This window comes from Harmonia axyridis, chromosome 1 (assembly GCF_914767665.1).
Source record: "Harmonia axyridis chromosome 1, icHarAxyr1.1, whole genome shotgun sequence".
Classification (NCBI taxonomy): Eukaryota; Metazoa; Arthropoda; class Insecta; order Coleoptera; family Coccinellidae; genus Harmonia; species Harmonia axyridis.
This window is the reverse complement of record NC_059501.1, coordinates 68,476,387-68,489,035: the sequence shown is the minus strand read 5'-3', so window position 1 is coordinate 68,489,035 and position 12,649 is coordinate 68,476,387. Positions and strand designations below refer to the sequence as shown.

General features: G+C 32.6%; 2 protein-coding genes across 4 annotated transcripts in view; one reads left to right on the top strand and one right to left on the bottom strand.

Moving 5' to 3' along the window:
- Positions 1 to 12,649, bottom strand: part of LOC123677403 (protein artichoke) — a 294,809-nt gene that overhangs the window by 145,697 nt on the left and 136,463 nt on the right. For 2 of the 3 annotated variants that reach the window (XM_045613900.1, XM_045613907.1), the window contains exon 4: positions 11,624 to 11,655. The gene's annotated coding sequence lies outside the window, so the exon portion shown is untranslated. Of the gene's footprint in view, positions 1 to 10,177; positions 10,360 to 11,623; positions 11,656 to 12,649 lie in introns of those variants that run through there. The other variant, XM_045613915.1, reaches the window with a different exon arrangement.
- LOC123677421 (lipase 3-like) lies at positions 728 to 12,029 on the top strand. The gene is made up of 7 exons (XM_045613925.1): positions 728 to 904; positions 3,270 to 3,586; positions 5,832 to 6,084; positions 8,629 to 8,787; positions 9,083 to 9,164; positions 10,942 to 11,090; positions 11,733 to 12,029. The coding sequence occupies exons 1-7, from the start codon at positions 857 to 859 to the stop codon at positions 11,883 to 11,885; spliced, it is 1,161 nt and encodes a 386-aa protein (XP_045469881.1). The 5' UTR covers positions 728 to 856; the 3' UTR covers positions 11,886 to 12,029.

Here is a 12,649-nt window from a genome sequence, read left to right as displayed (position 1 = left end):
AACAACAATGGTGGAAATCAAAGAAAAAGTGATATATTAAAAAATCCCTCTTGATTCATAGTACATGTATGACAAATTTCATTGCAATATTTGAAGTGTTATTGTGGATATTGATAATAAATTATTTATTTTTGAAAACTTTACTGCCCTATATCTCAAAACGTAAGACGTTTAGGACATATGTTCATATGAAGTTTTTTTCTTGAAATGGGCCCAAAAATCACCCTCACAAATATTGACTTTCAAGGAATACTTCTATGTCTGTAAAAGCACAAGTACGAACAACAATTGACCTGTTATCAAAACATGAAATGACCCTGTTTGAATGAATGGTGAAATATATCTAATAAAACACATTAGACATCAATAGACATAGTAGATATTTATATCTTCTCTTTTAGTCTTTTATGTTGCATATTGAGACACATTTTACACGAAATACGAACTGACGTGATATTGCAATATCTTAATATCATAATTATTCAACCGCCATATATCTATTCTGTTCAAAATATCGAACAAAAAAATGTTGACCTATGAGCACGTTTCTAATGATGCATTTAATCTATTTCGAATTCACAACTGCACCAAATCGATTTTCGCATAAAATATTCTGCACGTTTCCGGACATGATTCATATTTCGATATATTCTTGCCCTTGCCCTCAGAGATGAGTTGATATTGTTATTATTTCTAATGACTGAAGGTCAGAAGATCTGTGAATTGAGAAGAGGTTGAGAAAGTTCGTTATCATCGAAAAATGTATTGATAACAGAGTCAGTTTTTGGTAAAAACTTCAACGAGTGTCGCTTGATCAAGACGTTCCTGTTTTAAGGTATTGATAATAAAACTGAAAATGTGGAATTTTTTCGGAGATACTTGTGAAAAAATAAGGAAAATACAGGTGAGTTTCTTTCTTGAAATCTATGCTCTTTATTTATTGATATCTATTCTCAGAATTGAATAATGTAGAATTCAACAATGACCTCAAATTCGTCCAATAAAAGAGCCAAATTTTTCCGACGAGAACCAAGAAACATCGTTCTTTAAAAGTTCTCATTGACTTCAAAAGTAAAGAGATACAAGTATTTTAAATTTGTCTTTGAGGTCTTTTTCGAGATCTTCTTCTGAGAAACGCAGTATATAATGCTTAAGTTTCTGTTAAAATATAACAAGAAAGAAATAACTTGGAATTATGTCATTGGAGAAATTTCGCTAATGTTTTGAAGACGGTCAACTTTAGAATTTCACATGGGAACCCTTGTTTTGTACGAACAATTTTTCGCAATTTTTCACAGATGGTTCTGCATTTCATTAGAAATTCCAAAGTTGACCATTCTCACCCCATTGAGGTTGAAGGAAATGGAAGAGGTTGTAGCTTTATTAGACTTCCCCCTCATGATCAATTTTTTGTTCGAAAAATTTTTGCATAAATTGATTCATTTTCGGGATTTTCAAATTATTCAACATGAAAAAATTACCGGTATATGTACTGCAAGCTCTATGACGAACTGTGATGATAGTTGCGCTTATTCTGACATTTTCTGCTATGCACAAGCTATTTGCAAAAGTAGGCCGACTAACGAAAATACCAGTTGATATCAGGGCCTCTACCAAAAATTTTGGCGCCCTGGCAAAACAAAGTTTCGTATGCCCGCCCTCCTTGACTAAATTATCTGGCTCAATACAGAGTTAATTCATTATACCTACCATCGGACTTAGTTAGACCATTAAATTATATATTTTGTTATGCACCAGAAAAAAATGTCATCAGATGAGGGCTCTATAGAATAACCATTTAGGTATAACTAAATATTTCTCGAAGTTTTTCGATTCAGTAAGTTACATGTATACAGATATATTTGAGCGACATTGTTCGATCTGTTATTTTACTCAGGTATATGAAATTGTATTTCTGAACTAGAGATTATGATTGAAGGCAGGCCGCATTATAAATTGTTTAAAAACTAATAACGAATTCCAGTAATTAATTATAACTACACAATCATAGTAAATATTTTGATGATTGAATTCTTGCAGTGTTTTCGGAGGAACTATTTCAAAATTACAACAAATAGCCGACTAAGGCTCATTTTCACGGTGATCGCGATAGTACTATAATGATAGTGCGACAGAACTCTCGCAGTATCACGATAGTAACTATCGAGTAGTGTTTATGGCGACAGTTGCTGGAATAGTTACCATCACTATCACACTATCGTGATAGTGCTATCAACTTAAAAATGAGGCTTAATCTTTGAGTATTTGGGCTAACATGAAAGTCTAACAAAATTCATAATATTCATGCTTACAAAAAAAAATAAATGAACTAAGAGGAGATATTTTCAATTATGAGTGAATGTTATGTCAAATTTTGACACTTTATCATTGTATACTTATGGCTCATTTTTTTTTAACGATGATAATATCTCTCACAATAGAACTATCTAATCGTGATGTGCAATGATGCTGTCGCGACGATGCGATAGTACCAATCATAGAGTAATAGATAGAGGAAGTATACGCAATTCTTACATGTCCCCAATATGATAAGATATTTTGTCGAAATGTGATATATTTTCAAATCCACAATTTCACTTTATCATTACGAATGTATATAATATTGAATGAATTATATTTATTTGAGTGATTCCGGATTGAATAAGAAAATTCGAATATCCGTAATTTGAAATTTTCTCTAATTGTCCACTTCATAGTAAGCAGAGTATTTATTATTTTCTGTATCTACCTGCTAACATCCAAGGTTTGGAAACTTTTGCGCTCCTAGTGTCATCGATTGTTTCACGTCATTTGGAGAGCTTGAAGTTTGTTTTCTGAATTTCATATATTTAGGTATATATCTCGTTATATTTTGGGTTAATATGTAACGTTGATTCACTTTGAGACATAAGAAGTGTTGGAGAAACCCACGAGTTAAGTGAAATATCGTAGTACTGATATGTTTTCATTTCCGCGCTCCTTATGTCAAATTTGATAGTTCATGTTGGGGACAAAATTCGCTTACTGAAAATGACGTATGCTTCCTCTATCTATGTTGATTACTCTGAGCAGATACCTTTCAAATAGCTTATATGGTGATATATCCTGCGATAGTTACTATCACGATAGTACTGTCATCGCCAAAATGAGCCTTTATACAATCGAACTAAATAGTCCATCATATTGCATATGATGTTACTGAATTTATGACTTTTCATTGGCGGAGCAATGTGTGTATGAAATAATCGGAAATATTTTTGAATTTTAAGGAGGACATGCTAGAAACAAATGGTTATCATTGGGAAAAATACACAGTGACCACAGAGGATGGCTACATAAACACTATATACAGGATTCCGTACAGCCATAATATAAAAACAAACAATAACGAACGTAGACCTCCAGTTATTCTAAGCCACGGAATGACTTGCTGTAGTGCAGTTTTTCTGAATCAGTGCCAACTTGGATATTACTTAGCTGACCAGGGTTACGATGTCTGGTTACCAAATAATAGAGGAACAACGTTTTCTAGGAAACACGTCATCTTAGACCCAGAAAAGGATAAGGATAAATATTGGAATTTCAGGTTTGTACGAATACCATGTCGAATGAAAATATTGCAATTATTGTTAATAGAATAGATAGTAAGTTCTCATATTCTGTGTCGAGGTGCGAGCCTGAGGAATCACGAGCATCGGGAAATTTTATTGTTTCGCTGATTACATATTTGCATATTTCCTATATTCTGACAATTTTTCTGGAGTATTTTCCAGGAACGCTTAACTTGTGTTGTGACAAATTAGCAACAATGAATGAATAACTTAACACAGATATTTTTAACAAATAAACCATTTCAAATTATTGCATGCAACTTGTAAGAGAATTCCCTTCATTTCATATTTCAGACGAATACCCTAAGGATTTCAAATATCCCGAAACGAAATAATCGACAGGATTGAAATCTGGTGATCTAGCGAACCATGTATGGGGTCCACATATGCCTATCCACATATTTGGAAAGTTCTGGTTCAAAAAGTTCCTGACGTTAAATGTAAAGTCCCATCATGCTAAAAAACATTCCTGCAATGTCCATATCTTTGGGTAATACAGGTAGATGATTTTGAGGGAAATTTAAATAAAGCCGCCTTGGTAGGATGTAAGCACCAATCAATTGGTTTTTATGAACTCCACACCATACGTACATAAAAAATTTCTGTTGGGATTTGGTGTACCTGATTGCATGAGGATTTTCTTCAGTCCACATATCCGAATTCCTCAGATTGAGGACACCATCTCTCGTGAAAATGGCTTCATCAGTAAATAAAATTCTATTCATTATTCTTTAATTTCTTTATTTCATCGATTCCAATCGTATTTTCTAGAGTTGAAAAGGGTAAAGGTTGTTCTTGAATTTACGCCATGCAGTCACATGCCATACGTTCAGAGCGTGAGTTCTATTTTCTGGACGTATCATCATCATTTCAAGATTGTCTTCATCGATATTCAGGTGCCTACATTCTTAGGAATCATTCAATTTAGATGTTGTAAACTGGCCATTCGCACGAATATGATGGAAAACTGAAAAAAATGTGTTTTGATGTGGTAATCTTCTATTAGGGAATCTTGATTGGAATTCCCGTACAGTCATTCTACCATTACCGTCACAAAAACCATACACGAACAACATATCAACATATTCTGGCTTCGAGAATTTATGAGGCATTATTATATTTGATTTCCATATCGAAAACAAACCACAATACTTCAATAAAAAATGTCTGTACCAGTTCCATCAGTTATAAAATTTTATGTCATCGATATTGTTGTAGCCTACTCGAATAAACTCTTGTGGGTTTTGGCACAAAATAATTTCTCAAAATTTTATTATTCATTGAAAAATAATTGTCAGAATATCGGGATATACATCTGAATTAATGTATTCAATCAGCGGAACAAGAAAATTTTCGAATTTAATCTCAATGTACGATTTTTCTGAGAAATTAGTGAAATTTCACTATTCAACAATGTTTTTGGCAGAAATTTTGGATGAGTTGAATGACATGCGAGACATTGAAAGCTACTGATCCTCATTGAAAAATTTCTGCTTTTTCCGAATATTTCCATCAAATTCCAATATTCCACTATACAGGGTGTTGAACCTCAGCTTGTGAAAAGTCCCATATTTTTCTAATAATGACTTGATTTTTTCAATTAGTTTAAAGCTTGATCGATGCACCTAATATAGTGAATTGTGCGTTTCAAATATCAATCAAATATACTGGGAATGGTTCAAAAGTTATAAGGAATTGAAAATATTGGTTAATTCATAAAACACCCTGTATCTCGGCTATGGGGTAGATTAGACCTATCATATATGGTTTTTTTGGACTGGGCAAGGGTAGCTCTACCTCAGGTTACATTTACCAATGGAACATCCTGTATTCTCAGTAGTCAATACCATCAATTTCTCAAAAGTATATTTATCGAAACTGTGTTTAAAGAACGCTTTAGTTCTTTGTTTCACATTCACAGTGAACTTAAGCCTTGAATATATTTTTCACAAATGAAATGATTTCCATTTCATTAATGAATCATGAAAATATGTCAAAAACTGTATTCTACTTCCGATATTTTTGATTTCACCACAATGGTTTTGTAATACCATGATTTTTTCGAGTGTGTATTACTGGATATTCAATGCTATAATAACAAAGTTTTTCACAATTTTTCATGGGATTTATACACTTGAAATGAGCATAACTAATCACTCTGTGATACTCTTCAAAATTGTTCAAACACAGCAAATTCATGATCATTTTATGTTTCAACAGTTGGCATGAGATTGGAGTATACGACATCCCAGCATTTGTAGATCTTGTGATAGAAAAAACGAGTTTTCAAAAAGTTTATTACATCGGACATTCTCAGGGTACCACAGCTCTTGCAGTCTTTCTCTCAGAAAGACCCGAATATAATGATAAAATCATGTTGAGCTGCTTGATGGGAAGCGTGATATCTATGGATGAAGGCGTTAAAGCTAATGTTGTGACGCTTTTGAAGTACTTTATGGTTCCTCTAATTAAGGTAAGATGGGATATAATCAAGAAAATCAAGAAATGGTATATTAGTTAACTCCTTTTGGATGATGTCATAGATTGATGAACATTATTTTATTATTTGGATAATCCAGCTTTCTGGATTACTTATAGATTCTGTTGGCAATATGGTAGGTATTATGTTATTGTTTACTGGTTGTCAGTAAAAAAAATATACACACACAAACAAAGCAATTAACTATTTTCTCTGATGAATGCTAAAACGAACGCTCAATAAAAGAAGAACTCAATTCGGTATTAAGCCGACGTTTCGCATTATTCAAAATTTTTATGAGGCGAAAAGCTAAACGTTTTTCTTGGTGAATAAAATTAATATTTCAAGTTGAACCTATAGGCGCTATCAGAATAATATACAAAAAGTATCAACATTCAGTCATTTATTTACGACCTAGCAAGTTTAATTCTTTTCACAAAGATAAACTCCATTGCTTTGTGTCCTGAGCAAGCTATTGTATTCAGCGAATCATCGGATTGAGAGCGAAAGGATTTCTTGTTTGTTTGATCATTCATTTCTAAAAAACAAATTTTTTCATCGAAAATAATAAATTTCGATATATTATGTTCCTACATATTCATTAGCGAAAAGACTAAATAAAATAAAAATGTGAGTACAATTGTTTATGATAAAGGTCCTCTGTTTCGGTGTATAAGTCGAATTGGTATTCATCAAGATAATAGCATAAAATAAAATATATCAGTTAACATAAGTTTTGACTTTTCAATTATAAGCTAGCCATCAATGTATAATTCAAGGAAATTTACACTGCAAATTTCACAGAATGGTTTATTATTTCGCTCGTAAAATATTCAAAATTCAAAGAATAAAAAAGCTTTCTTTCCTTCTGATTCGAACCTTCAATTGTGAGATCAGTGGAAAAATGTGTTTGTAGGTTAATCGAGTGTGATAGTATTATTTGGTTATATTGAAATATTCATATTACTGAAAAATTTATAATTCTGAAACAAATGGAGCTATAGGCTTGCGGTGAAAAATATTTCATTCAGTAAGGTTTGAATTATATGGTTCTACGGAGTTAATTTCTGTAAATATGAATTTTTCGAAATTATTTCTTGCTTTGAAAATTGATGCATCGTAATCACTAGCTCAGAGGATTAATGCGGTATCACAACTGTTTATTTTTACCAAATATCATACGAATATTAGGCCAATTGAAAAGTCCCTGGTCTGATGCACAGATGGCGGTGCTAGTATTACATCCATATGATTTTCAGTTAGTACCAACCTTCAAACCAAACGTATCAAAAATTGACAGCAATCCGACCATTAGTTTGTGAGATATTGCGTTGTGAGTGTAGCTACTTTTGTTATTTAATAAAATATGGAAGAAAATAATTTCGTGTGCTGATAAAATATTGCTTTTTGAAGGGAAAAAATACAGTTGAAGCAAAATTTCGGCTTGATAAAGAGTTTCCGGGGTCTGCACCTGGAAAATCAACCATCATTGATTGGTATGCTAAGTTTAAACGAGGTGAAATGAGCACCGAAGACGGCGAACGCAGTGGACGCTCAAAAGAGGCTGTCACTGACGAAAAAATCAAAAAAGTTCACAAAATAATTTTGAATTACCGTAAAGTGAAGTTGATCGAGATAGCAGACATTGTGAAGATAGCATCTGAATGTATACATCATATCATTCACGAATATTTGTACATGACAAAGCTGAGTGCAAAATGGGTGCCGCGTGAGCTCACAATCGATCAAAAGCAACAACGTGTTAATGGTTCTGAGCAGTGTTTGAAGCTGTTTAAGTGCAATAAATCTGAATTTTTGCGTCGATATGTTACAATGGAGGAAGCATGGCTCCATCATTTCATTCCAGAGTTCAATCGACAGTCAGCTGAGTGGACTGCACACGATGAATCGAATCCAAAGCGAGGAAAAACACAATAGTCAGCTGACAAGGTATAATATTCATTGATTACCTCCAAAAGGGCCAGACCATCATCAGCGATTACTATATAGCATTATTGGGTCGGTTAAAGGATGAAATCTGCCCCATTGGAAGAAAAAAAAGTGCTGTTTCATCGAGACAATGCGCCGTGTCACAAATCAATGAAAACAATGGCAAAATTGCATGAACTGAGATTCGAATTGCTTCTGCATCCATCATATTCGCCAGATCTGCTCCCCAGCGACTTTTACCTCTTCTTAGACCTCAAAAGAATGCTCGCTGGAAAGAAATTCAGCGACAATAAAGAAGTAATCACCGAAACTGAGGTCTATTTTGCAGCGAAAGACAAATCGTACTACAAAAAAAGTATCGAAAATCGAATTTTGCCAAAAAAATTTGTATTACTATGGTAGACCGGGGACTTTTCAATTGGCCTGTTAGGCTTATAGAGGCAAAGTCATGAAGGCCATTCCAATATGGCTTTCTTTACGTTAATAAGTTATGTAATTTGTTGAAAATTTTTGAATGATTAAATCACTCGCTGAATCCTAAGAAAGGAATATGATATATTTGAATATGACATCAAATTTTTTTTTCAGTTAGTCGATCGTCACTTATTTCGAATACATGTGATTCCATTTTCGAATACGATCCGAGCTATGTCACCTCTGTTAAGTTGGAATAGTATCGGCCGTTACATTTCAATGAAAAGCTTGTACTACATGACTGGATATGAAAATTTTGAACAAGCAACTCAGGTAAGCGACTTTTAAATATTTAAACTTCTGTTATTATCTTGGTTATTATAACAACTGCAAGTATTGGATCGTCATTTTGGATGAGCAAATAATATTAGCTAGTAATTGTTATCGCAATTGCTACCATATATACATATATATATATACATATATTTTCTCAAGGAATGCTCATATCCAAGAAAAATTAATATATCTGAAATGAAAGATTATAGTGTTCATAAGAGTTGCATGTTCTAGGACAGCAGAAGTTTGTTAAAATGCGAAAATATATCTGAAATAAATCCTTTTTTTTCAGCTTGATCTGACCAAGTTTTGTCAGACCATGCCAAACACTTCATCAATTGGTCAACTTCTACACTATATGCAAAATATACAAAGTAAGTAGGACTACAGATTATAAGTTATGAACCTTTCTCTATTTCAGTATCGCAATGAGTTCATTAGGGCATTAGGGTACTAAAAACAGTGCTATAATGAACTCATTATGCATTGTTTTCAGTTATATTTTTCGTTTTGTGGTTGTCTGCATTGACTTCTGATCCTATCAAATTTCAACACAAGCCAATTGTCAATATAATATGTATGTAGTGAAATGATTTGCAATATTATTCGCAATTTCTTTTAATTCTGGTAGTGTTAAATCGGTTTCGTCAGACATAAATCACGAATTTAATGCGTAATTGTATTTAGTTCGAAATTCTTAACGTACAAATTCCAAATCCGCAATCTGTCAATTTTGGTAACAGGCACACCAACTGCTAAAATACAATACAAAAGTCACTAGGATGTATAATCTGATTTTTTCATTGAATTTCGACAATATTTCACAAAACTAGACTGAAATAGAGAAAATATCGTCTAATACTCGTTGCAGAAGGCAATTCCAACACTCATTCGCATTCGTGTATTCTGCAACTTGTTTCAGAATATACTATTTTAAAATATGAAAAATATAACAAATATAAAAAAATTTAAGAGACGATTAAAAGCTTGGATGAACAGTGAAATTAGACAAATAATACACAAATTAATAAACAATGATTGAACTATAGAACTATTTACCAACCTAATGGAGACAAAAAATGCCCGACGATGACAGAATAATATCCGATAATGACAAAAAAAACCTCACCCGATGATGAATACCCGAATTTGTACCCTTCTTTGAATGTCATGGTTTGCCTTTTTTTTTTCTTGTGGAGAATATGAATATTTATGATGTATTTCACTTCATCCTCATGGAATAGTATTAAGAATCTATTTAATTTAAAGTCACAAACAGGTTGTAATTAGCCCCTGTGATGTAAATTGTGCATTTTTGAAATAAGGATATAAAGCACTAGTGAGATCTATTTCGATTCAGTTGGATATTTCGGTTAAATTTTCTTACCTTGGTGATCTTGAGGCTTGAAGCTTATAGCTTATAAACAGCTACAGGGGTTGCCAAAAAAAATCATTTCGCATTCAAATTTTTCAAATATTGATTTATGTGAGTGTATCACTTTGCCGGAAAATCTGTATAAAGGTTTTTAATGTTACCAAGTAGGAACCTATATTTTCAAATTTATGTCAATGAATATGTTTTTAGGTGTGGGCAAAAAGCTAATTGAGTTTTCCCGTTACCAATGAAATTTTCCATTCGAAATATGAGTTGATATATACATAATGAATGTCAATATCAAATTTGCAAACAATGGGAAATTCATTGTTGTATAGTTCGTTTGAAATATAAATTTCCACGGATTGGTCGGTGAAATAATTCAACGCCATGTGATTCAATAATTTTGTTATTCTGTTATTGATCAATTTCCCCAATTTGCTGGTCTTTTTATGCTGAAAATGTATGTGAAATCAATCGCATCAAGTGACAATATTAAACTTTTATGGAATTCGGGAGTCAAAAATAATCCAATTTGGCGATATTTCAAATCAAGGATCAATTGTCTACAAGTAATTCATTTATGGAGAGAGGTGATATTTCGTGCGCAATTATAAAACATAACATGCATCGAATAAAATCAATATGCAATTGAAGCAATTGAATTAGAGAAATTTGAGTGCATTTTCCTGTGATCTCTATTTCAATGAATTGATATGATTTTACTTTTATTCATTATAGGAAGACAAAGTAGTTATTAGTACAATTTTTTCTAGGTAAAAAGTTCACAAAATATGACTATGGGCCCGAGAAAAATTTAGAGAAGTATGGATCAACTGAACCACCACTTTATGATTTGAAAAAAGTTACTTCACCAGTAGCGCTTTTCTATGGAAAAAATGACATGTTCAATAATTATAAAACAGTGAGTAATGTAGTCCTAAAGAACCCCTATTCTATGAAACGAGTACCCATGAGAAAATTAAGAGGAATTACCACCACGTGTTTTATCGCGTACCAATGAGTCAAACTTTGGTGCCCATTAATTTTCCCCCCTGACGCCCCTGCGATAAGCAAAAAAAACATGATGTGAATGTACAAATTCTTACTCCGTACAAAGGTACGGTGTAAGAATTTGTACATTCACATCATGTTTTATTTTTCGAAGCAAATAAGTGGAAGGTAGCACTGTAAGATGACTTCCATGAAATAATAATTCTACCTCTTTTGTAATGATTTTTTTGCTAAAAACGAAAAGTTGAGTTTTTAAATTTTTTTATTCGCGAATTAAAAATATTTACTTCCTCCCATGTGGATTATTGTTCAGGGAAATTATGAGAAAACCTCATAAAAATCAGTGATTTCAAAGAAGAAATATCTCTAAGTTTGTTTTGAACTGAGAGACCACGTGGTGGTGTTCCCTTTTAAGGCTTTGAATTGAAAAAATGGAAAACTCACCTGATATATAATGAATTCCTTGGAAATACTGCCTGAAATCAAAAACAATAATATAATCTTTGTCGAGCAATTTATCGAAGGTGAAAATTAATATATGATGAATTTTCAGGACAATTTGGATAAAAAATTAGGCAACGTGGTTTATACACATGTTGTTGAGGACGACGGTTTCAATCATATAGATTTTCTGATAGCCAAAGATAGTGTCCCTCTTCTATACAAGCATATAGTTGAAATAATGAAAAGGTACCAGGAATCATGATGACAGAATAGGACATTGAATGGCCAAAATGAAAAACCTTTTCAAAATGAATTTTATGATTTCAGTACCCTGGTAGACATACCACTAAAATCATTATTTTCACTTGAATTCTATTGTAACTCGAATTGAAATTAAATTATTGTGCGCTCATTTCTTTTATTTATCCTTTACCTTTTAGCTTGAAATTTTTTCATCGAGATCTTGAATATAGTTCTAGAAAATCCTCAAATTAATTCAGAAGGAACTAAAAGTTTGTACATCATTGAAGAATTTTACCCCAGATCCGAGGAAATAGTAGCTATATTGTGTAATAAGTGGGGAAAGTTCACATTTCTCACGAGTGTGGAACACACAAGTGAGAAAAAAGACACCACATGCTGCACACTATACTTTTTCTATAACTGCGCAAATTTAAATAATAATAGTGATATATCTGATTCAATTCAAAATGGCTTTCGTTGACAATATCCATGCATTTCTTGGGTTTCCATAGAAACGACTTTTCAAAAGCCCAATTCCATCGGTCTATCAAGCGAGGTGTAGGCAAAGTGCAGTGAGGAATAATATTTCTCACAGTATAAGCAATATATAGTTTTGAAAATCAGTAAGCTATGAAGAATTGAAGATTACGATACTTTTCATAGCAGTTGTAGGAAAACAATAAAAATACTAGGGTTTACTGTTTATTTTTGTCTCATAGAAAATCCAATAATTAATGAAAATTAGTAAGGTACCGACAAGCAATAAGGATTTTTTGGCTCATT

Bases quoted from the DNA above. Each gene is read 5' to 3' on its own strand.
- LOC123677421 (XM_045613925.1), top strand. From the start codon at position 857: ATGTGGAATTTTTTCGGAGATACTTGTGAAAAAATAAGGAAAATACAG. The intron at 3,587-5,831 runs GTTTGTACGAAT...ATGTTTCAACAG, and splicing joins GATAAATATTGGAATTTCAG to TTGGCATGAGATTGGAGTAT. The intron at 8,788-9,082 runs GTAAGCGACTTT...CTTTTTTTTCAG, and splicing joins ATTTTGAACAAGCAACTCAG to CTTGATCTGACCAAGTTTTG.